The sequence below is a fragment of the Anopheles gambiae genome, chromosome X, assembly GCF_943734735.2.
Source record: "Anopheles gambiae chromosome X, idAnoGambNW_F1_1, whole genome shotgun sequence".
In the NCBI taxonomy this organism is placed as follows: Eukaryota; Metazoa; Arthropoda; class Insecta; order Diptera; family Culicidae; genus Anopheles; species Anopheles gambiae.
In genome coordinates this window covers 1,944,441-1,966,469 of record NC_064600.1, presented here as the reverse complement: position 1 = coordinate 1,966,469, position 22,029 = coordinate 1,944,441, and the positions used below count along the sequence as shown (strand labels likewise).

General features: G+C 49.2%; 3 protein-coding genes across 5 annotated transcripts; 2 read left to right on the top strand and 1 right to left on the bottom strand.

The window, feature by feature from the left end:
* The first annotated feature begins 1,649 nt into the window (after positions 1–1,649).
* On the top strand, positions 1,650–2,965 carry LOC1272149 (5-demethoxyubiquinone hydroxylase, mitochondrial). Of its 2 annotated transcripts, none has more exons than XM_311027.6 (3): positions 1,650–1,978; positions 2,077–2,232; positions 2,319–2,965. In XM_311027.6, exons 2-3 carry the CDS (start codon positions 2,088–2,090, stop codon positions 2,747–2,749), a joined length of 576 nt encoding a protein of 191 aa, XP_311027.3. In that variant the 5' UTR covers positions 1,650–1,978; positions 2,077–2,087; the 3' UTR covers positions 2,750–2,965. The 2 variants fall into 2 exon arrangements, with proteins under 2 accessions (XP_311027.3, XP_061519143.1); XM_061663159.1 differs by having other exon boundaries at positions 1,685–1,984.
* A 1,298-nt stretch (positions 2,966–4,263) lies between these two features.
* Positions 4,264–12,104, bottom strand: LOC1272150 (protein shifted). 2 transcript variants are annotated; one of them, XM_311028.6, is made up of 7 exons: positions 10,627–12,104; positions 8,075–8,890; positions 7,668–7,853; positions 5,300–5,500; positions 5,104–5,199; positions 4,813–5,016; positions 4,264–4,727 (listed from the first exon to the last, which is right to left on the bottom strand). In XM_311028.6, exons 2-7 carry the CDS (start codon positions 8,496–8,498, stop codon positions 4,636–4,638), a joined length of 1,203 nt encoding a protein of 400 aa, XP_311028.5. In that variant the 5' UTR covers positions 8,499–8,890; positions 10,627–12,104; the 3' UTR covers positions 4,264–4,635. The 2 variants fall into 2 exon arrangements, with proteins under 2 accessions (XP_311028.5, XP_061519087.1); XM_061663103.1 differs by having other exon boundaries at positions 7,710–7,853; positions 10,627–12,102.
* A 2,269-nt stretch (positions 12,105–14,373) lies between these two features.
* LOC1272151 (rab11 family-interacting protein 5) lies at positions 14,374–21,497 on the top strand. The gene is made up of 4 exons (XM_061648817.1): positions 14,374–15,501; positions 18,869–19,013; positions 19,086–20,705; positions 20,784–21,497. The coding sequence occupies exons 1-4, from the start codon at positions 15,471–15,473 to the stop codon at positions 20,788–20,790; spliced, it is 1,803 nt and encodes a 600-aa protein (XP_061504801.1). The 5' UTR covers positions 14,374–15,470; the 3' UTR covers positions 20,791–21,497.
* Positions 21,498–22,029: the final 532 nt, after the last annotated feature.

Below are 22,029 nucleotides of genomic sequence, written 5' to 3'. Positions count from 1 at the left end.
AGAGCCGTCGGTCGACTCAGAATGTGGCGCCATAACGCCCGGTCCTGTGCTGCAGATCTCCAACTCGAGACATCGATCCTCCGCAAGTCTGCCTCGACCTGGTCAAGCCACCGTACTCGCTGCGCCCTCTCCCACGCGTGCCTGTTGGGTCCCTTTCGAAGACCTCCCTGGCTGGATAGCTAACACGCCTCCTCGCTATATGCCCCAGCCATTTCAGTCTCCCGATTTTCACCAGCTCGTACAGCTCATCATTCCATAGCACCTTGCGTTCAAAAACACCAAGTGCGCGTAGATCGTCTTCCAGTAAGTTCCATGTCTCATGTCCGTAGAGCACAACGGGCCTTATTAGAGTCCGGTAGAGCGCCAGTTTTGTTCGGCTGGAGACTCGACCAGTTCGCAGCCACTTAGACTACAGAAGGAGCGATTTTCGAACGAGGTTGCGTCTCCGAATTTCCAAGTAGAGTCACATGTGACTTGGGATCCAAGGTATACGGCGGCTGTCATAGGCCGCCTTGAAGTCAATGAAGACGTGATGTGTTCTGCAGTTGTACTCACGGCATTTCTGCAAGATCTGCAAGGTGTGAACAGCTGAACAGCGTCCCTCTATGAAGCCGGCTTGATACTCCCCTACAAAGTTTTCGGCCAGGGGTAGCAACCGTTGGAAGTTGAAAGAAGATTTTGTAGACGGCAACCTGTCGCCTTTTTTGAAGACTGGTACAACGACACCGGTCATCCAGTCCTTGGGCAGTTCTTCCATCTCCCAAACCTTGCCTACCACCAAATGAAACACTCGAGTTAGGCTCTCCCCTCCGTGCTGGAAGAGCTCGCCAGCAAGCTGATCATCACCCGCAGCTTGGTGACTTTTAACCATCATTATGCCCTGGTGCCCAGAGTGGTACTCCTGCATCCATGCTCCTATTCATGAACCACAGGCAAAGGTCCTTCTAGTCAAACCTGTCTGATGTTCGTGACCTCATTCTAGCACCCAGACTGCCGGAGGCTGAGCTTTCCACTGCATGGCGATTTTTAGCCCATACCTCATCCATTGGTGCAGTCCTCTGATGGAAGTCTTCTACAGTCATAAACTGTTTGCGAAAAAATAAAGACTACTTTTGATGGATTTCAGATCGTTTCATCGAAGGGGAGCCCAACGCGAGCGCATTTGGAAGGAATATTTAACCACATTCCTCGGCAATCGTCTCGTTAAAAGGTTTTCGATGCTTACTTTGGTCGGTTCTAGGTATCCGATAGGTTTTTTAACCAAACATTATGTAACGTTTGTTAAAAAAACATTAACTTTATGTTCTTTCTAAATCGTATTAAAATTCCAACTGAATTTAATTTTATACTCATAGCAATATTGCACCGAAATAGAATAACACAGTCTAATTTTTTTCAGAATTGTTTTTTTATTGCCATTGTTTATGTTTAACTGAATAAAACTAGAGCGAATATGTTTTTTCCCTAGTAAAAATGTTTCCAGTCGACCCATTCAAATTTCTTTAAGCCCAGACGCTTCAAGTCTACTGGTCACAATCCCACAATGTAAAAACGTGGGCAAATGTGTCCTGCGCGGAAATGCTTTCCAGCAAACGCGTCTGTATATCGTATTTTATAGCACACCGTGCCGCACGGTAGGTAACCGCCAACAGCTGACGCACGGTGACAGCGCGTGACAGCTGCTATTTGTTGTTGTTATGAAATTCGTTTCCACACACGGACGCTCGCAGGCGGCTCTTTGCATAGAAACCTCCTGAAATTTAAAAAAAAAACTACGCGACTGTAGCCCTGAAGTGGTTCCGATTCCGTCTTTGTGAAGCAGCTTTTCCGTAATCGGAGCAGCAAAAGGTCTGGAATTTTCCACCACATTTACCTGCGAACCGGTGCGGCCCTAAAAAAGCGGAAGGAAACGCGTGTTTTTCCCTGGTGCATCCTCTCCAGCGTTGGTGGTGGTAATATACACAACAGCAGCAGCAAGGTAAGGGTAGTTAAAATGCAAAAAGGTCCTTTTAATATAGTTATGATGATGATGTGTGATAAACATTACGCAATGTGTTTTTCCGGCTCGTTTCACAGCACTTACAGACATGTTGCAAATCACGCGAGGTGTTCATACCGGTCGCGAGCTGCTGGCCCAGCGCTGCTCGAAGCTGGTCGACAGCGTGATCCGTGTGGACCATGCCGGTGAGCTGGGAGCGAACCAAATCTACCGCGGACAGATGGCCATCCTTGGTAAGCGGCTTAAATGAAACAAGCCACAGGCACACCACATCCGAAGCAGCATTTATCGAACCCTCTCTCCTTTGCCGTATTGGCAGGACACACCAAGGCGGGCAAAACGATCCAGCACATGTGGGAGCAGGAGAAGGCGCACAAGGAAGAGTTCGACCGGCTGATCAACAAGTACCGGGTGCGCCCGACCGCCCTGCTGCCGTTCTGGAATGTGGCCGGCTTTGCGCTCGGCGCCGGTACCGCGCTGCTCGGCGAGAAGGCCGCCATGGCGTGCACGGTCGCGGTCGAGTCCGTGATTGTCGAGCACTACAACGACCAGCTGCGCAAGCTGATGGACGATCCGACCTTCACCGACAAGGAGCTGCTCGACAAGATCCAGCGCTTCCGGGACGAGGAGCAGGAACATCACGACACCGGGCTGGAGCACGGGGCGGAACAGGCCCCGTTCTACCGCGCCCTCACGGACGTGATCAAGTTCGGATGCCGCACCGCGATCAAGATTGCGGAAAAGGTGTAAAACAAACGGTCCCGGGAGTGCGGAGTTGATCTTTGTGTTAGCGTTTAATAATGGGCGAGCAGCTGAAGGCAGGCACTTCATCCCTTTGAATTCGAGAATGCTTTATGTACTTTTCTTCGTCGGAATAGTTTCGTACGGTGCAGTGAACCCCATTGCGCACAGTTCGTGTAGAGGGTTTTAGTTGTTTATAATAAATATGTTGTTGTAAGAAAAGCATTTTCGAGCTTTAAACATTTGAATTGCATTTGCTAACAAGTATAGAATGGGAATACAGTGAAAAGTCTCTAAGATCTAGGCTCTTCAGTATGGATTATTTCTTTAATAAGAACATTTTTGACTCTGCAAGCTGAATATGTTACCAGGGGGTGAATATCATTTATGCGATATAATCAATCATATACGATGAGACTGCCTAAATTCTCGATGGTGAAAATAGGATGGCAATTCAAACCAGATTTTACGCAGTGGTGAATTCACTCATATGCCTTGCTTCATTATCTTTCATAGTTTGTTTTGATTCGTTTAAGATTCGACGATTCGGAGATTCAGTATTCCAGACATAGTATTCCAGCACCTATTCCACGTTCTTATATAATTCTTATAAGACTTATAAGAGACGACTGAAATTGACCAGAGTCGCGGAGCTGGAATCGACCAGAGTTAGTGTCTAGTTGGGGCCAGCATTTCATTTCCTTTAGATTTTTCGCGCTTAACGACGACAATAATGATTTGCGACTGCATTCTTGGGCCGACCGTCTGAGACTGATTGACATCGGTTTACTCCGACTCCCGTTATTTCCGGTCGATTCCAACTCCGGACGAATCTGATTCTAGTCGACACCGACTCTGGATAACTCCGATCTCGTATGACTCCGACTCTGGACGACTCCAGACGACTCGGACCAACGAAGAATTCGAACGACTCCAACCCCAGATAACTCCGGAAGATTCCGGACGGCTACGGATAATTATGATATACGTTCCGGAGTCGGTTCTGAAATTTTCGAATTTGGAGCGGAGTTGACACCGGATTTTTGCCAAATTTATTCATCACTTGTGGAGAGCCACGGTCTACACAAATGACTCCTAAAACAATACGCCGTGGGACTATGCTGCTTTAGAACTCAAATCTCAAATAAGAGCAATAGAAGATCTCTGGATCTTAAGAACGCTAATTTGGAGCGTCGTTCATAGGCACTATAGAACGAAATTGTTATGGAATTGGCTGGGAGAACATTCTTACATGTTTCTTATGAGTCAAAAGCAAAGATATTTCGGAAAATTTAATTTAAACGAGTCCTACGAAACTTCCGATACCTTGAAACCTAATATGCCGGGAAGCACAACGATTCGTAAATGATTTCAGCCATTCCAATTTACAAAGAAGAAGGTTCCAATGTCAATGAGAGCATATCCAGAGCCTCACCGGCTAGTAATAGGACTGCTAAGGACGTGGTCAGGTTCATAACTTTTCTTCAAAATTCTAGTCCGAGAGCATATAAAAAAACCAAATGTAGATGTATACACATTACCGAGCAGGGCGCGCGTCCCGGCGTCGCGCCCTACCCAGACAGGAATGCAGCAAATTACTTTATTATATCACCATTTGTTTCGCATATCGTATCCAACTAGTAAATTGTGCCCTTGTGGCTTCTGTTGCGCTTCTCCCGCTGGCAAGATATGGTGGAGCAACCCAGTGACACTGTGGCGGCGGCGGCGGCGGCGACGCCCCGTATGGCTTCCTCCTGCTTCGACATTTTGTACACCTGGCCTGACTGAGGTGAGTAGTCGCGAGTGACTTGAATGACTTGTGCCAAAGTGCACACTACTAATCTCGCTGTCACGTGAAACCCTTTGCGACGTCGAGCCCAAAAGGGATGTTTGCTCTATTTCTTTGGAAGTCTTGCTGGACCACCCCCGCCACCGCCCGTATCACCACCACCGCCGGCTCCGTTGGTGTTGCGGCGCTTCTTTTCGCCTATTTTGCGCAGGGAAACAGTTGGAAAATGAAGGTGAAAACGGTTAGCTAGCGGTTCCACTGTTCGGCCTGGGAGCATACTTACGCTGATTGCACAGCCGCCCGTACCAGCCACTGTCGCAGGCGCACGTATGGTTGGGCTGGCAGAGTCCATGCTTGCACGGTCGCTTGCAGGTCGAGCGCTGCCGGCGCCCGATCTGGCAGTGGTCACCGCTCAGGCCCGGCTTGCACCGGCACTTGTTCACTCCCCGGCACTTGCCATCGTGCAGGCACGGTATGACGCACTTCGCTAAATTGGATGCATGCAGCTGGATTAATTCTTCGCTCCCAACAAGCACCCCCCCCCCCCCCCCCCCCCGCAGCTCGCCACACTTACAGTACTCGCAGCGCAGCCCGTAGTAGCCCTTGGTGCATTCGCACTTGTCCTTCTGGATGCATTTGCCCCCGTTCTGACACTTTTCGGCACAGATGCCTGCCGAAGAAAGAGGGTTTGGGAAATGGGTAGGTTTGACACGGATGCGTCCAGAGAGACAGAGAGAGAGAGAGTGTGTGTGCCAGTTTGGGTACATTACCTCCCTCGCAGTGCCGGCCCTGGTAGCCGGGCGGACAGGAGCAGGTGCCCGGTGCGGTACAGTTGCCGCCGTTCATGCACTGCGGGTAGCAGAGCGCCGTCTGGCAGTACTGGCCCATGTAGCCCTCCGGACACTGGCAGATCTTGTCCTCGTTGCAGACGCCCTTGTTTGCACACTTCTTGTCACACTCCGGGTCGGGTCCTTTAGGTGTGTGTGTGTTGTTTGAACGTTGATCGTAGGCGCAGGATCGTCCCGACGTTGGTTTTTACCATTTTTTGGGTATTTTTTTTCGGAGTTTTTTTGTTGTTGCATAGTTTATATCGAAGGGAAGGGGGCACATACGTTTTGTGTGCGTGTGTGTATCGGTTTCGGTTTAAAATTTTCATTTAAATTTCATTTTTTTTTTGTTTCATGATGGAAGAGGAGTTTGGGAAGGGATCCGGAAGTGGGAGGCAATGGAGGTGGAACGATAAACGAAGGGACATGATTGGTCGAAACAGCCACACAATCGTGTTTCGTACGCGCCAACACGAAATACAGGCGCACGCATACAGGCATACGCGGAGAAAGGACACAATTGGCGCGCACCAAAAACAAAACCCAGAAGATGTAAGAAAAAAAAAAATCCCGGAAATCCAGCCAGAAAATTGCAACCAACAATAGGGTTGGGAGGGCACGATTGTTACGCCCACCGAGTGAGAGAGCCCACAGCGTTCCGAAAAAGAAGCGGGAATAAAAATTAAGAAAGTATTTTTCAAATAAACTCGGCAAAACACACAACGTTGGAAACAGAATAAAAATAATAAAACACAGAAAAAAAACAAAAGAACAAAAAAACAACAGAGAGATAGAGAGAGAGAGAGAGAGAGAGAGAGAAAAAAAAGCAAAAAGCTATTGGAAGCTGTGACTGTGGGATTGTTGTGGCGGCTGATTGCGCGGGTTGTTATTTTGAGTTGCGTCGTAAGCGAAAAAAAGCAACCCTTTGCTACGAGCTGGGTGAAAAAATACTTCTTCTTCTTCTTCTTCTGTTGTTGTTACTACGTCTTCCACCCCCAACAACCATGCAAAGCTTGCTTTTGTACAAAAACAAAAAGTCCCCTGAACAAAGCGTGTTGGAAAATAGAGGCAAGCACGTGCTTCCGGGTATTTCCGTACTCGAACTTTCCAAAATCCTTTCGAGTGTGTGGGTGTGTGTGCTACTTTTTTTTTTAAAAGAAAAATAGTTCCCTAGTAAATTTTGCATCCGATCGAATGGCCGGTATCACAATTGCCGAACAAAAAACTAAACATGCTGTTTTATAAATGGCGCACAAATCCGAGTCTGGATATGGAAAGTCCGATCTTCCAAAAACAGGTCCCAGTCAGCATAGGAAGGGAGGGTGAGGTAGGAGGATCAAGCAGGCAGGATCAATTTGCAGCATTTGGTGTTGGATATTTTGAGGCAATAAAATTAAAGTCTTTGCTGTTGTCAAATTGAACGACCAAACAATCATCGCTGACCGGTTTTTTAGGACGACTCGTCATAAAAGTGTCATTAAAGTAATGCTGCAAAGTCACACAAGTGAAAGGGTTTATGGGGTCGGCAATAAATTTGCAATAAAAGTCGGTGGGATATAGCGGAATGCTCCAAACAGGCAATGGAGCTTATGGTGAAGAGCTCAAGCTTAGACCCCACAGAACCCCACACTTGGAAGTTGGATTTAAGGAAAGGGAATGCAAGCGAGGGATGCAAAAGGGTAGCCTGAAAGCGTGTGTGTGTGTGTGTGTACCACCATCATGCACTAACTCAGAGGGTAGAAGCGGTTGATCTGCTGCGGAAATGAAGGAAGAAGCGGAAGGAATGGGATAAGGCTCAAACACTGGTTCATCAAGAACCTGAAGGATGTTGGGCTGTGCATAAAACGGACAGGAATAGGTCTGGACAGTTGTCTAGAAACTCGCTGGAAACTCTGGAATGGTTCAAATGATTCCATCCCAATTCAGGATTTGCAACACGTTTCCCAGACATTGGAATGTTGGACTTTAGGGACTTTACCGATTCTAACTGGTATGTTCCCACGATTTGGGAATGGGACGGGAGCACACAGATCAACCAAGTAACCCGGGGTAGTATTTCGTGATCAGCATGGAAACGCAGGCGATCATCGCATTGTGATGTGAAGAGCGCAGTAGTTAGCAGGCCACAATTGATAAAAAGCGACAAGCAAGGAAGGGACATGGAACCAGTAGAGTAAGGTGGGAAAAGGGGGTGGGGGGGGGGGGGAGGAGGAGGGGTATGATAGTGAGCGGGTCGGGATGGCGGGGAAACAAACATAATAGATAACAAATACAAATACAAAGGCAAATACGAGAAAAAGGCATACGCTACCTTGCGAAGAAGATGTTAGAGTAGAAGATCTTTCATACACACCTCTATGTGCACATTCCTTACGTAGTTTGATGCGGAGAGGCGTGCCGGGGACCGGTTTGCCTTTCCGCGTTTGGATCAGGAGTCCAATGCTGAACATTGCGATGCCCGATACATTACCGGAGCATGGCAGGATCACACTGAACTCTGCGCGCGTGGGATGGGTTTTTCGCGGAGGTTGACGGAGTTGGAGATCAAGAAGATAGGATGAAAAAAGTAGGAAGAAAGAGAGAGAGAGAGAGAAGCACAAATGAGCACGATTAGTTACTGTCTTAGGTGTGTGTGTGTGTATGTGTGTGTGTGTGTGTGTTTGTGTGCAAAGAGGGGGTTCATTGACGCTACCTTGCGCCCTGGCGTGGTAGCCTTACCCTTGGCGTTCTTCGGCACGCGCCCGGACGTTTTGATCGAGATTGTCGGTGGCTTGAGGATGCTCTCGTCCACCGACATCAGCCGGTCGAAGTTGTAGTAGTACTTCTTCGAGCCCGCCTTCCACGTGAAGTTGACGCTGCTCACCTCGGACGGGATGACCGGCAGATACTGGCTGAAGTTCGGGTCGCGTATGTGCGGCGACACCCGCCCGTTGTCGATCGCGTAGATCTTCATCGCGACGCCGCTGAAGATCTTCACCTGCTGCTCGTTGATCCAGAGCGACAGGTCGTCCTCGTACGGGTCCTGGTAGGTGTAGTAGTACTCCTGGCGTGTCTGCACCACCGGCAGCAGCAGCGTGCAGACCAGCGCGACCAGCAGCAGCAGCGCCTGCTGATGCGCCTGACCGGTCGCTGTGTCAATCATTTGGTTTCGGATTGCGCCGGGGGTTCGTCGCCTGCAGACTAAGTGGGTGATTGCTGCTTATCTCGTTCTGTCGCTCTGCTGCTCGTTGGCTACTAGCGCTCTAGTGCTCTCTGGCAATATTTCTTATCTTTTGTTTTGTTTCTCCCGAACTTTCAGCTGCTGTCAAGATCAAGTTTGCTTTCCTTTTGCTTTGACTTAGCTATTTTTAACTGCTTTATCTTGTTTACCGATGTAGTGGGTAGGCGATGTGCTTTCTTGTTTGCTGTTAAACGGCTTTTCTTCTTCTCTTGCTCTCAAACTCATGTCTGCACTTTACATATCCATTTGTGACAACCTTACGCCTTCATCGAGAACAATTTCTTCTACACATCGCCGAATTCGTAGAAGACATGCTGTAGCGAAAAAAAAAAGCAAAACGAAGAAATGAAATCCACTAATCATGTAGTTTGTAATTTAAATGAGGTTCAATAGTGATGACAGATGTTAAACTAGTACCAATATTCACATAACAGATGCATTGGAACCTACAAGGGGAGCCATGTTAGGTTTCCATATGTAGATTGTCGTATCTATAAGCCGGTCCAATTATGCGTTTAATTATATTAGACAAGCTTCTTGGCAGTTGCTACAGTTGGCAGCCAATGAAGAATACAGAGCAATGTCAATATCTTCATATCGCTGACGTCCAATGAGGTCTTTAGCATGATAAGCCAAAAACTGAGGACAGAATATCTAAAACATAGAAAGCTTTTCGGAAAATATTCTTTAAATCCCACGTATGTTTGTTATTTCAAGCAACTTCAATACGATAACATCCGACTCAATACTCCATGCACAAGACAGGCCCTAATTTACGACCAGCTTGAATCGGTGCAAAGAAATATCTTTAGCGTCTTGTGGCGAGACGTGATGCAATCATTACAAAACAACCATTAAGCCATTAACGGAGGCAATCTCTTGGATTGCATTGAGCGGTATACGTTCCGGGCACGCTCCTCCCAGCTGCAACCGTGCCCGGAAGCGACGATTCCGGTTGCGTTCAATTCCACTCGACCGCATCTAGCGTTCTAGCGAGGCGTCGGTTTGTGGGTTTGTGGTGTCAATCCCTCCCAATGATCCACTTGCGTTGCATAGCGGCTGCGTCACGATGCCGGTTTCGGACCTAACCGAGACCCGGCGACGGTCAACCACTTTTTATTGCTCGTTAGAGATGGCTTTTGCACACTTTCGCTCTTCTTCCATGCGGCTTGTTGCTGCGGGCGTCCCACAACGCTGCACCAAAGGGGCGGGGGGGGGGGGGGTTACCCGTAGGGCAGGGTAGCATCAGTAGAGAGTGAATTTATTACCCTAATAGCTTAATTCCCAAGTCACCCAGTCGCAAGGGGGGGGGGGGGGAGCAAGGGCTGCCGGAACTGCCCGCACACGGACGACCGCACGCCCATGCAGCTGCGACTTGGGCCAGCCACACACAGGTTCTGTTGTTGTGAAACTTTGTAAAGCAGTGGGATTGTGGCGAAGGAAAAACCCGTTTGAGACGGGAAACCAGGAAGGTTCTGTTTGCCTAGAGACATCCCGTGCACATGCGGGGTGGTTTGCGATCGATAACAGTAAGATCATAAACTTTGCACACAAACACACATACTCCCATGTACTCGCACACAAATATATTTACACACACTCACACACACACACACACACGAGCAAACAGCAAAATTGTCACTTTCAAACAACCGGAGAGTTCCGGTGGCCTTCGGCAATAAAAGAAATAAAACTGTGATGCAAGCGACGAACCCACCATTCCGCAAACAGCAATTTGCGTAATCGCATTAACGAGGCCCGCAAGCAATGGTAGAATGGAGGTAAGAAAATGAGGCGAACACTTTTTACACACATAAGTTTTCACACCGTTTCAATGGCCAAAGGCAAACAAAAGAGTGGCAATAGAAGGCGAAAAGGGTCAGATGTTGAAAACGAAGAACAACACAAATAAATAAATAAGAAAATAAACCGTCAGAAGGACACACACAAAAAAGAAGCAGAGAAAGTAAGAAAAATGCAGCCAGCAACCGACCCCTAACATAAAACCCGAATTCTTCGCAACACCTCCGCTCCGTTTCGGGATACTTACTTTTGCAGCGGCAGAGCAAACCTGCGTGGGTCTTGGGTTCACAGGTAGAGGTGAGGCCTCCTCGGTGCAGCCTCACGGGGCAGGTAGACAGCAGTGTTGTTTGATAGCCGCTGGTCGCACCCGCAGATCTCCGCTGCCCAGGGACGATCTCCAGGGACGAGCAGGAGCAGCAGCAGCAGCAGCAGTCGTGACGATCGGTTCTCCGGGGAGTCGTTCCAGCAGGTCGTCGTGGCTTTCCTCGGTTGCAAGTGGCTGGCGACTGGACACACAGCAACACAAACGACCAAATCCAACGATCAAAGCCCACCAAACAACCGAACAGAAAATAAAAAAAAATCGGCACAGCAGGCTGGCAGACTTCCTCTCGCCCAGACGGAAGAAGGTGTATTACGGGACTTCCAAAAAGGTGTTACTTCTCGACTTGTTCTGGGTGTATAGATCGCTTTTTTGTTGTTGTTGTTGTTGGATGCTTCTCCACTCTCTTTAATTGCCTCTGCACACTGGTCCCTTATCTCTCGCGTGTGTGTTTGTGTGCTGTGTGTGCAAGAACCCACCAAATATTGTGAGACCGTGTGTCTTCGCTAGCGGTGCTTGGTGCGAACCGCTGGGTCCTCCTTTAATCTCGCGATTTGAAAGAGGCAGTGCAGTGCGCGAAGGTTTATACAAGCGGGGGTGATACGCGCGTTGATGAAAAGTTTGCTCCTCCAAAATTAAAATACTTCCAACATTTTTTTTGTTGTTATCTCCTCCTGCTGTCCTGGCCACTGCCGTATTGAACTGCGTGTACTGCGTGAGTGTGTGTGGGGATAGTTGCTAGCATCAGCGAGGGGTAGGTAGCCTTATTGCAACCGTCACCTTACACTTCAACCCCTTCAGTGCACGGGTCCGTCGGTCTGGTTGGGGGGTGGGCGTGAAGGTGCATTACATTTTTGTTGTCACTGCTCCAATTTGTCTAGCCTCGGACGCTCCAAGCACTCTCTCTCTCTCTCTCTCTCTCTCTCTCTCTCTCTCTCTATTTATCTCTCTCTCTCTCTCTATCACACACACACACAATCAATATAGGCACACGCACGTACGCACACTTCAGCGCATTTATGTAGCACAAATTTATGGAGACACACGAGCGACGCACAGCGAATTATGTTGCGATGCGATGCTGCCGATGCTGCATGGGCCGATTACACGATCGCACGGATTTCGAAATCGAAGCTGGGCGCGTTTCGGGTCCCCAGTCCGGCTGATATGTGTGTCGGTGGCTGCTGAGGGCGCTATAAAACTGGCACGAGTGACGTCCGCTGCGTTGAGTATTTATTCCGGGCCGAGGCGCAACGCTGTCTTCTTATGCCCGTGTCTTCTTTCGATTCTGCCGAGGAGTGTGTGTGTGTGTGTGCGCGCAAGAGCAGACACGCGTGCGCGCTGGGATCGGGGCGGGCGGGCGATTTATATCTTGCTGCGTTCTGGAAAGCACCTTTCCGGACACTACGAGGGAACGGAGTAGCGATGCGCAGTGCCGCCGGGGATTTAAACGCATCGTGCGCGAGACAGAGACCACGTGCGCGAGAGAACACACGGGAGTAGACAGGAGAATAGATATAGTGAGATACACGGATAGAGAGAGAGAGAGAGAGAGAGAGAGAGAGAGAAATACAAAGAGAGCAAGAGTCGGTGCTCGTGTCGTTCGATCCGTCGTAAGCGGGAAGAGGAAGAAGGTTGATCTTCAACAGTGCGGTCAGCAATTTGTGTAGCACCCCGTCCCGCTCGTGGATGGTGATCGTTAGGGTGTCCTTGCTTACCTGGAATCGCTACCAGCCGCCGGCCACTGATGCAAACTTTCCTGCTGGCAAGCTCTAAGCATCAAAGCATCAAAGTTTAACGACTTCCAAAATGTAGCATTTCGCCACTTTAAGCAATGCTTTCCACGGCGTGGTGTTTGTTAAAGCTTTTGAAGAATTTAAAATTTCTCCGTTACCCATTTCAGTAATCCCGTGCTGGCCGGGATGGGATATATTGCTGTACACGTGGAGATTAGGCCCGTTGCCCTTGGCAAAAGCGTACACGTATCCACCCGGATTGCTGTCTGAGCTGCAATAAAAGAACTGCAATAAAATCTTGCTAAAGCTTTTCCTCGATCAATGTTCAGACGGTGGCTATAATAAGAAGAACATGAAAATAGCTTGCTAAACCAAAGGATAACATTGTGTATCTCATTATTCAACAGGTGAAAGAATGAATTTAAATACTAATCTTACAACGATGATTACGAGATTACAAGAAATCATCCATCGTAAGATTGGAATTCTTCGAAAAGCTGTCGTTTTGAGCGGATGTAAAGCTTTCAATACGGTTCCATGGTGCTGCAAGCTGTTCGGTATAGTGCATTGAAAAACCTAAATACGTTGCTTGACTTATCGTTTTCAATATTAATACGAAATTCTACTCTTTTTCTACTCCTAACGATCCACGCAGTCATATACAGGCTATTGACACTTATTTTCCTAGTTCCGTTTCGGTAAATTATATTTTTTCCCAAAACTAATTTGACTGTTTCTGCCGACCCGGTGATTGATTTCAGATGCGTGGCTGATTGTAATGATTCGAATTGGGAGCGAACCTAGTAGGTTCGTCCGGTACTTTAAACAGAACGTTCGGAGCTAGGTTCAACTTTTCCAGTCTAGTAGGTTTGTCTGAACGGTAGATTCGGTCGAATCGGGAGACTTGATCAGAACTGCAGGTTCGGTCGGAACGGTCGGATCGATCAAGCAAACATACCGAACCTACCCGTTCCTTTTTAAGTTTTGGTGACATTTTCCTTGATTAGCTGCAAGGGCTGCGAACTAGGGATGGCAAATTTTGCAGGCTCCAAATGTATGTTACTGTTCGCAATACTGCTTTCATCTCTTCCAACCCAATATACGATTTCGACTAAACCGTACCAACCGTTCCCATCGAACCTACCATTCCGATTTAAGCTACCGTTCCGATCGAACCTACCGTTCTTACCGAACCTATCGTTTCGACCGAACCTACCGGTCCGAGCGAACCTAACGTTTCGACCGAACCTACCGTTTTTACCGAACCTATCGTTTCGACCGAACCTACCGTTTCAATCGTACCTTTCCATTTCCATCGAACCTATCGTTCCGATCGAACCTACCGTTCTAACAAAACATACAGTTTCAATGGATCGAAACTACCGTTCCCATGGAACCTATCGTTCCGATTTACCCTACCGATCCGATCGTACCGATCAAATCTATCGTTCCAATTGAGCCTTCCATTCCAATTGTACCTACCATTCCGACCGAACCTTCCGTTTACACCGAACCTATCGTTTCGACCGAATCTGCCGTTCCGACCGAACCTACCGCCCCGATCGAACCTACCGTTCCAATCGTACCTTTCCATTCCAATCAAACCTATCATTCCGACCGAACTTACCGTTCTAACAAAACATACCGTTTCAATTGAGGTTACCGTTCCAACCGAACTTTCCGTTCCGTCCGAATTTATCGTTCCAATCGAGCCCACCGTTCCGAACAAACCTACCATTCCGACAGTACCTACCGTTGCATCGATTCTAATAGGTTCAAACATGTCCATTAGATCCATTCCAAATGAATCCAACACTCCATTAGATCTGTTTGCACTCGTTTCCGTGTAGCAGCACCTTTATGCCTCGATATGTCCAAATCGCGGCAGAATTGAAGCAGCGCACGTAAACGTCGGTAGCCGATCAACCGGGCCGCCCGAACAACCGGGGCAGATTAATGATCCCGGATAAACGAGGCCACACACTGTGCCAGATATTTCCTGGAGCTGGCCATTGTTTTTTTGTACCGAACGCCCGAGAGAGAGAGACATTGTTGTTGTGCCTTCTTGGTTGGGTTCACCGTACCTGTGTCGTGTAGTGTCCGTAGGCCGCGTAGTGAGTAGTGCGTTGCGTGTTTGTGTGACTGTGTGTGCCCATTGCGTGAATTAACATCACGCCCGTGTTCGCACATTTTGTGTGTGTGTGTGTGTGTCCATTGCTGTGTTGTTAACTCATTTGTGATTTATAGTAACGGGGCAAAGGAAACCTCAATATACCGAACGGTGTCTCCAAGTGACCAATCTTCCAGCCGTCCCAGTGGCGCCGCGAAGGAAACCGATAATCATTTCCATTCCCGAACCGTAGTGAGAGAGAGAGAGGGACAACACACACATATATATATATTCAAAAGGAAGAAGAGTCTGTGATAGTAAACCGTCGAAAGTCAAGGCAAAAACCGAAAGCAACAATAGCATCCGCCTCCTTTGTGCTACTTGAATGAGCAAACACACATTTGCCTATTGCCTCCCCCCACGCACCTGTCTCCGTACGTGTTCGCTCGCGTCGCACACTCACATACGCACCCGGGTGCACACGGGCGGCACAGCGGTGGCGGCAGGCGTTGCGGCGGTCAGCCATTGCTGAGAAGGGAAAGAAAGTGACCGTTTCTTCTGCCTCTTCGTCATCGTCGTCGTCGTCGTCGGTTGGTGCTTCAATTTGCGTGCTTCTTTCTGCGGCTTCCGCGTCCTCCTAGAGCTTCGCTGCGCCCGCGATTTCTGTGCGCAGCCAACCAACCAGCCAGCCACCAACCGACCACCACCCCACGCACACACACACACACCAATCAGCTGTTTCACCACGATCAGCATACCGGAGCGTCGGCAAAAAGGAAAAACCGGAGCGAACAATATCGTCCCTCCCCCCTCAGCGGGGTGGTAGTAGGACCCGCGTCGTGTACACCGTGTGCAGGGAAGGGGAGACCGGAGGCGGTTGGCATTAATTTCGAGCAAAAACATATTCGCTGCAGGCCCCCAAAATGTGGAGCCCGACGCACATTCAAGTGACAGGTAAGTCAGGCGTAACGGTAGCCAACCCAGTGGAAGGTAGGAGATTGAAAGGGGTGGTGAAGAGGAGGGGGGGGGGTGAGGTGGTTGAACAAATAGAAGCGAAACTACATTAATAAATGCAACAGTTTTTAGAGTGGTGGAGCTGCCACAGCAGCAGCAGCAGCAGCAGCAGCAGCTGCGGGAGGAGGATGAGGAAGAAGAGGAGGAATGCGAGAAGGGGTGACGTTGGAGTGCTGGAAGAGGACGGCACTCGGAAGACGTATTGGAATGCGTTAATGTGGTGGACGGCCGGTACAACTCATCCACCCCCTGCAACCCCTTCCCTTCCCTCCCCTCCACCTCGTGCACCGTTCTTTCGCCGCCGATTGGTGACCAAGCCCGTTCCACCAACTAGTGATGGGAAAAATGAAGTTAGAAATATACAACATATACAAATAATCGACTCCAGCATTGGCTCCAGAATCGGATCCGGAAACGGCTCCGGAATCGGCTCCGAAATCTACTTCGGAATCGGCTCCGGAATCAGTTCCGGATTCGGCTCCGGAATCAGCTTCGGGATCGACTCCGGAATCGATTTCGGAATCAGTTCCGGACTCGGCTCCAGAATCAGTTCCGGATTCGGCTCTGGAATCGGATTCGGAATTGACTTTCGAATCAGTTTCGGATTTGGCTCCGATATCGACTCCGGACTCAACTTCGGGATCAGCTTCGGAATCGGCTCCGGAATCGGCTCCGAGGTCCCACCACTAAATTCCATCCCCGCTGTGCGCGATTGTATTGCGGATGAATCATCCCTGCCCCGCTACACGCACGCACGCACGCACGGGCGGGGACGTACACACATACACAAGTGTGGCTGGAGCCGAAAAGCGCCCGCCCTGCGATGGACGGATGCGCTGGGCGGGGTGGATGTTGGGTGTGAATCATCTCAACAGCCACACTTCTCAAAGGCCCACCCTTATCTTGTACAACCCTCTCGCGTATGGGTTTTGGCATTATCGCTCACCTGCACTAACCATCCCGCCTTTGCGCACCTGAAGTCATGCCTCGAAGGCGAGAAGGCGAGGGCTGACGGCAAGTAAACACTTTAAAAAACGTTCGTTCGCCCGCTATGACTTGAACCCTCCCAGCTGGGGCCACAGTTTGTAGGTAGGAGATGCTTGGTGGCTGCGATTCCGCACCACACCTCTCCGGACGACAATGGTCAGGAATGTGCATTCACCCGCCCCCTTTTGGGCACACGCGTTGGGCGCAACGGGTCGTGAATGATTTGCGTAAATTTAATTGCAGTGCTCGAGCAGTTGCACAGCGCTCTGTTCGATAAACTTTCGAGCTTACTTTGTGGCATCGTTCAAACTGGATAATGGTTAAGCATTGAAGAATGTCTAAGGAGATGACCAAACATTTGTTGCCTCCAAGTTTTACCGCTAAGGCATCAATATTGGAGAGCGTGTCACAATGTTTGCACCTCACACGCACCTTGGTAGCTGTTGAAACGGCTCAAAAAATTCGTACAAAAATGTGAAACACATGTAGGACAAATTGAAGAGAAAAAAAATGGTTACAAAATGTTTCAAAAATGTATTTATCAACATAATTTGCCTTTGTACCTTTTGTGTGTAAAAAGCAGATATCGCTGAAGTAAAGGAATGAGAAAATATTTTTGGAAAAAAAAAAGAAAAAAAAAAACTAAATTATCTCTTGTGGCACAAATCCGTCTCGGGGGAAGTAGGAAGCTTTTTTGTTGTTTGTTTGCTGCGCCTACACGGTACACGCAGTTTATTAAACACGATTATGCACGGTGTTGTATGTAAAGCAGATTTTGCCTTTAACGCACCACCATTCAAGTTTGTTTGATTTTCTCCCCCTCTCTCTCTCTCTCTCTCTCTCCCCGAGCCGGCTCGGTTCGGTTTCCCGGGCCACAAATAGGAAAGGAAAGAGTAATGCCGAAACATGGGGATGGGGATTGGGGGCGGGAAAAGGGAAAGGGGGACGATTACTAATTAATTTAGGTTATGATTTGCACCGACGGGGAAACGTTGTGCCTGGAGATTGGTCGTTTGTTTCCACCGCAGGGCGGTGGTGGAGGTTGGGGGCGAATCTCTCACGGAACCTCCGGAACCAGTGTGCCGTCATTTTTAATTGTACGGTTCTTTTGTGTGTGTGTGTGTGTGTACATTGGGTGCGATCGAAAGTTCGAGCCGTTGCGTGCAGTTTATTTTTGATTGATATTTTATTTAATGTGTTTAGGAATAAAATTATTTTTTGGCAACAATAATGTTCGCATATTTCAAAAGGGCCGTTAGAGTTGTTTTTTTTCCAAATATTGTTTTTAATAGTACAGGATCATTGAACTTTCATTGAATGCATCCGTTACAAAAAAATGTAAATTATACTTCATCTAAACTAAATTTCAATGCTTCTACACCGGCACATAGCGATGAAGCGATACCGGGCAGATCCATCATCGTAGCACAACAGTTGCGGCCCGCCGCAACCCAATGTACCTTAACTGGCCTCATTTTTATCTTGCTTCAAAGCGCACGAATTCGTTCCACTCGAATCTCCATCCCGCTGGTTGGTTTTATATGCACGCTGCCTGGCTAAGATTTATCAGGGAACTCTCTAGAAGCGGAAGAAGAAGGAAATAAAAATGGGGGAAAACGTTTCCCCCTTCACTTTGATCGGGAAACGCATGCAAAACTAACTCTATCAATGAGAAGCAAAATTATTTCTTTTTCCTTTAACTCGTTCACTTCGTTACAATAATTTGTTTTTTTTTTTGTTTCGCACTACGTTGCTTAAACTATGTTCAACCGTTAGCGCTTTTTTTTTAATTCCATTTCGGTGGTTCAAGTTGCTTTTTTTTGAGAAATAAACACATCACACAATCGTTTTTTTTTTCCCACACAGATTATTTGCCGTGAATAATAGCTACGATTTTGGCTAAATATAGGGTTTTCCAGGTGTTCTTAAAGTTGTGGGACACATTATTGACTCTTTCTTTCTCGGAAATGATCTTAAAGTAATGGGAATTGGACTGTATAATACATTTGTTGACAAATCCAATAGGAATTTCCAAGAAGTTTGCCCAAAAAAGGCGCCATAGAGTCCAATTTCCATCATATGAAGTTCACTTCCCACAAGAAAGAGTTAAGGAAGCGTCCCACAACTGGAAAACCCTGTCCGAAAGAAGAGAAAAGAGGGGGGTGAGAGCAAATACTCTAAAATGAAGAGAGCGAGATTTTGGGGAAGAAATTTAATTTCAAGACTCAAAAAAGAAAAGAAAAACAGCGCACGCAGAAAGATTAATTTCCCACCTCTCATCCCACCTTTTTTTTTTTTTTTTGCTTTGTTTTGTTTACAGTGCAACGCGCCAAAGGGCTGCTGATCAAGGGCAAGGGCGGCACGAACAACTGCTTCGTCATCATCGCGCTCGGCAAGGAGAAGTACCAAACCTCGATCAAACAGAAGGCGCCCGACTCGGTGATGTGGAATGAGGAATGCGAGCTGTAAGTGATAAGGCCCCGTGTGCGTGTTTGTGTACAACAGCATGTGAAACTGTATGCTCCCTTGTTTTGCAGGCAAATCCCGACGCAGGGCAACCAGGCCCAGCTGGTGCTGACCGCGCTGCACCACAACAGCGTCGGCATGGACGAGTTTCTCGGGCGCGTCGTGCTGCCGCTGAACGAGATGGAGGTGTACGAGCGGCCGCGCGCCCGCTGGTACAAGCTCGAGAGCAAGGACCGGGAGAAGAAGAAGGAGAAGGACCGGGGCGAGCTGGAGGTGCGCATCTCGTTCACGGTGAAGGCGGGCTCGCTGACCGACCTGAGCAAGAAGGAGAAGAGCAAGAGCTCGATCAGCAATCTCGCGTCGAGCGTGGGCGGCTCGCTGCTCAGCATCGGCGCGATCGAGAAGCGGAAAGGGCTGAAGAAGATCGCGAAATCGATCGGCTCGAAGATGCACATCTCGGGCATCGGCAAGAAGGAGGGCCGCAGAAAGGACGAGCGGGACGGTGGCGGCGGGGACGACTCTTCCATGTACAGCGGCAGCTACTCGAGCCTGGCGGGCGTGGGCGGTGCCGGCAGTGCGACACCGTCGACCGCCTCGCTGCATCCGTCGTCGGGCGGGCGGCAGTCGAAGCAAACGTTCGGCGATGCGGACCCGGGCGTCATCAGCGAGGACGAGGACGAGTTCGTGCTGGACAACTTGTCGCACAAGAGCTCGAACGGGTCGCTGAATCTGCGGGCAAGCGCGCCGGCAGCGACGATGACGACCACGGCGGCGGCGGCGGCGGCCCCGTTTACAACGCCCAACACCAGCACCACCGACTGGTCGATGCGGGAGCGGGATGAGAGTGTGGCGGGCGAGACGCCGGCAGGCGAGAAGGTGGACGAGTGGGAGCAGAAGCTGTACGGGAAGCATCTCGACATTGGCAACACCGACTCGCTGAAGCGGCGCAGCTGGGAAAGCTCGCGCGTCATGCTGTCGGCCCGCCGGGAGGAGGTGGACCAGCCGGAGCAGGAGCAGGAGCAGCAGCAGCAGCAGCAGGGGAGCGTCGAGCCGGCGAAGGGCCGCTCGGTGACGGCACCGACCTCGCCCGAGCTGGAGGGCAAAGCGAACCGTGGCAGCGTGGCAGCGCCGGCGGCCGCCGTGCCGAAAGCGCTGCCCCGGGCCGGTTCGCAGGCGAGCGTGGGCCGGCAGTCGCCCGCGCCCGCGGACGGCAAGCCGGAGAAGGAGAGCTTCACCAAGAAGCTGAAACACTTCGTGAAGGAGCACCGGGGCGGCGGCCATCGGGCCGACTCGCTCGAGAATCTGTCGTCGACGGCGGGCGGTGCGATGATGGCGGGCGGCCACAAGAAGCACCACGGGTCGAAGCAGCACGGGTCGGGCGGCACCGCCGACCAGCGCATCATCATCGGGGGCGAGAACGGGGAGCAGATAGCGGCGGCGGCGGCCGCTGCCGCCGCCTCCCAGCGCCAGTCCAAGCTGGCCCAGGTGTCGCCGGAAACGCTCGCCAAGTACGAGGGCAAGTCGCGCGAGGAGGTGATCAAGATTGCGCACACGCTCGAGACGGAGGTGCACTACCAGAAGCAGAAGGTGAAGGAGCTCGAGGACTACCTCGACAGTCTGCTGCTGAAGGTGATGGAGTGCCACCCGAAGATACTGCAGAACCCGTACCAGAAGGCGGCACCGACGAAAAGGTAGGCCAGCCTCTTCGATGCCCTCCCCTTCGATAACTGTGCATTAATGCCGTTTGTTTTTGCTCCCCACGCCCACAGCGGATGAATCAGGTGACTTCCCGGTCGAGCTGAAGGAGGTACCGTTTCCCCCCCATTGCGTCCCACCGGAAGGGAAAACGGCGCCATGCAAGCTGCAGGGCTGGCAACGGCGCGATGTGGCCGTTTTGGGTGTCGTGGGGCGAACGGGGAATAGTATATGTATGTGTGTGAATTGTTTGTTTGAATTGTTTTTAGTTCCGGGACCAATCCATTCCAATCTTATGTACACCAAACCAAGCCCTCTGAAAGCATTTTTTTTTGTTCGTTTGCATCGTTACAACGTGCAAAGTTGGCCCATCTCTTGCGGATACCACCTCCTCCCCCTCCCTTCCCCATCCTTCCCGCGTCTCGCACGCACCACCACATGTGCCGATTGCGATTGTACGCGACTAGTTTAAAAAAAATATATATATAAAAACGAAAAAAAAAAAATAGAGCCGGTACCGAACGATGATAGAACCTTTAGGAAGGATTTAAGCCGCCCGTGCGGGCGTATTTAAATTAATATGAAAGCGTATTTTTATACACCAACTAACTCAACACAGCAGAACGCGGAGCTACGTATCGCGATATTTGTGCGGGTGCGATCGACAGTGAGACCTGTTTTGACGTGTCTTCTACAGCATAATCACAGCGAATGATCTACTATATTATCTATTGTTATTAATAATATTATTTTTTTTTTACTATTAAATACGTGACGTGTAATACAGACATGCGTGCGTGTGTGTGTTTCGTGGATGTGCTAATGATTTCATGCAGCGAAAGAAAACTTAGTCTTGTAAGTCACAAAAAGCGTCCCTTACATTGCACAAAAAATACTGTTTAAATCGTCCAAGGCATCCAGTGAAAGTCAAATAACGTTGCGCGAATTATTAACTGCTTAAATAACACTGGCTTAACTTCTTTTAAAGCAAAAAGTTAAAGTTACTTTATCGGGTTTAATGGACAAAAAGGCTTAGAGAGAAGAAATAGAGCTCTTGTTGGACTGGATTCATCAGAGGGTCACAGGTGTTGGTATTTAAGCTGTTATCACACGAGATTGCTATGGTTCTTGTCTTGACCAATTGGGACGATAGACACGTGCAAAATATTAGCTAAAATCGAAAGCATGGAAGCTGTAAGGCTTAGGTGTAAATTAAACAGCCTAATTTATACATTTTTTCTCCATTTTTTTTGTCATGTTATGATTGGCTCTCTCTACTTTGGTGGCGTCTAGCGGAAAACTAGAACAAAGTATATTTCA